General features: G+C 33.5%; 1 protein-coding gene across 3 annotated transcripts in view; it reads left to right on the top strand.

The window, feature by feature from the left end:
* Window positions 1-1,643, top strand: part of MARCHF6 (membrane associated ring-CH-type finger 6) — an 85,278-nt gene that overhangs the window by 24,526 nt on the left and 59,109 nt on the right. Inside the window, exons 2-3 of one of the 3 annotated variants that reach the window (XM_059416907.1) lie at window positions 218-314; window positions 1,072-1,145. The exons of the other annotated variants lie outside the window; for them this stretch is intronic. Of the exons in view, the coding sequence (XP_059272890.1) occupies window positions 218-314; window positions 1,072-1,145 (171 nt within the window). The remainder of the gene's footprint in view (window positions 1-217; window positions 315-1,071; window positions 1,146-1,643) is intronic. 3 annotated transcript variants of the gene reach the window in all.

Consider the following 1,643-nt stretch of genomic DNA (forward strand, 5'->3'; position numbering starts at 1 on the left):
TTTATTATTTATTTGACAGAGAGAGAAATCACAAGTAGGCGGAGAGAGAGAGAGAAGCAGGCTCCCGCTGAGCAAAGAGCCCGATGCGGGGCTCGATCCCAGGACACTGAGATCATGACCTGAGCCGAAGGCAGCGGCTTAATCCACTGAGCCACCCAGGCGCCCCTCTTGGGTTTTTTAAAAAAAAGTGTAATCAATTTATCTTTTTCATTCACAGACATATGTAGAGTGTGTCGGTCAGAAGGAACACCTGAGAAACCTCTTTATCATCCTTGTGTATGTACTGGCAGTATTAAGTTTATCCATCAAGAATGGTGAGTCATCCTTTTAGAAAATTTTATGTCTGAGCTTTGGTTTTGTTATTTATATAGTAAGGGGGATTGTTTCAGTGAACTTTTTCTATAGTAGTTTTTTTTTAATTGTGAAAATTTGGAAATTACCCATATTCCTTCTTACCATTCCCTGTCATTTTGGTGTTACTGTTTTCCAGGTGCATTTGAGTACCTGTTTGTTCGTTTCTCCCGTGGAGAGCTTCTTTTGTTCATTGGAAGTGTTAAAGTTTTCTGATTCTGCTTGACATGACAATACCTTACATTTTTATAATGCTTTGTGCCAGGTGGTGCTCATTGCTTTTATAGATCTTAAATCATTTAATCCTTAGAACCATGAGGTGGAATGTTTTTATTATTATGCAGATAAGAAAACAAGAGTTAAGTAACTTGTTCTGGGTACACAGCCAGCAGGATTCAGACCGAGCTACCCATGGTAGCAGTGTCATCAGAGCAGTGTTAGAACTGATAAGATACTCGGAGAGTCTTTCATAGTTGAGTTTAGCCTTGAGGACATTACAATTTAGTTAATTGAACTTTTAAAATAGTAGAAACATATCTGTTACAGTTCTGTACTTTCAGAAGGCATTAAGTTATAAAAAGTAAAAAAGAATATTATAAATATGAAACTGTTGAAATTATAAAAGCTCTATAATACCTTAAATTTTAATAGAACATTGGTTTTCAGTGAAACCTTAAAATATCTTCATTGTAACACTAATGAATGTGTTTGTGATTGCAGCTTAGTTCAGTGGCTGAAACACAGTCGAAAAGAATACTGTGAATTATGCAAGCACAGATTTGCTTTCACACCAAGTAAGTTCTTTAGAAGTTTACATTGCATTTTTGGGTTGTAACTGGATACAAAAAGGTTTTTAAGCAGTTTTAAAGTAACTATTTTTAACTTTGTCATTGATAATAACAAAGTATTGCTGTAACATTTGGAAAATATTTTTTTTAAACTACATGTCAGTTTTTAATACACAGACACATATGTATGTGAGAAAGACAGTGATTTGATTTGTAGAATATTTCTTACACAGTCGAAAAGAATACTGTGAATTATGCAAGCACAGATTTGCTTTCACACCAAGTAAGTTCTTTAGAAGTTTACATTGCATTTTTGGGTTGTAACTGGATACAAAAAGGTTTTTAAGCAGTTTTAAAGTAACTATTTTTAACTTTGTCATTGATAATAACAAAGTATTGCTGTAACATTTGGAAAATATTTTTTTTAAACTACATGTCAGTTTTTAATACACAGACACATATGTATGTGAGAAAGACAGTGATTTGATTTGTAGAATATTTCTT

This window comes from Mustela nigripes, chromosome 12, assembly GCF_022355385.1.
Source record: "Mustela nigripes isolate SB6536 chromosome 12, MUSNIG.SB6536, whole genome shotgun sequence".
NCBI classification, from domain to species: Eukaryota; Metazoa; Chordata; class Mammalia; order Carnivora; family Mustelidae; genus Mustela; species Mustela nigripes.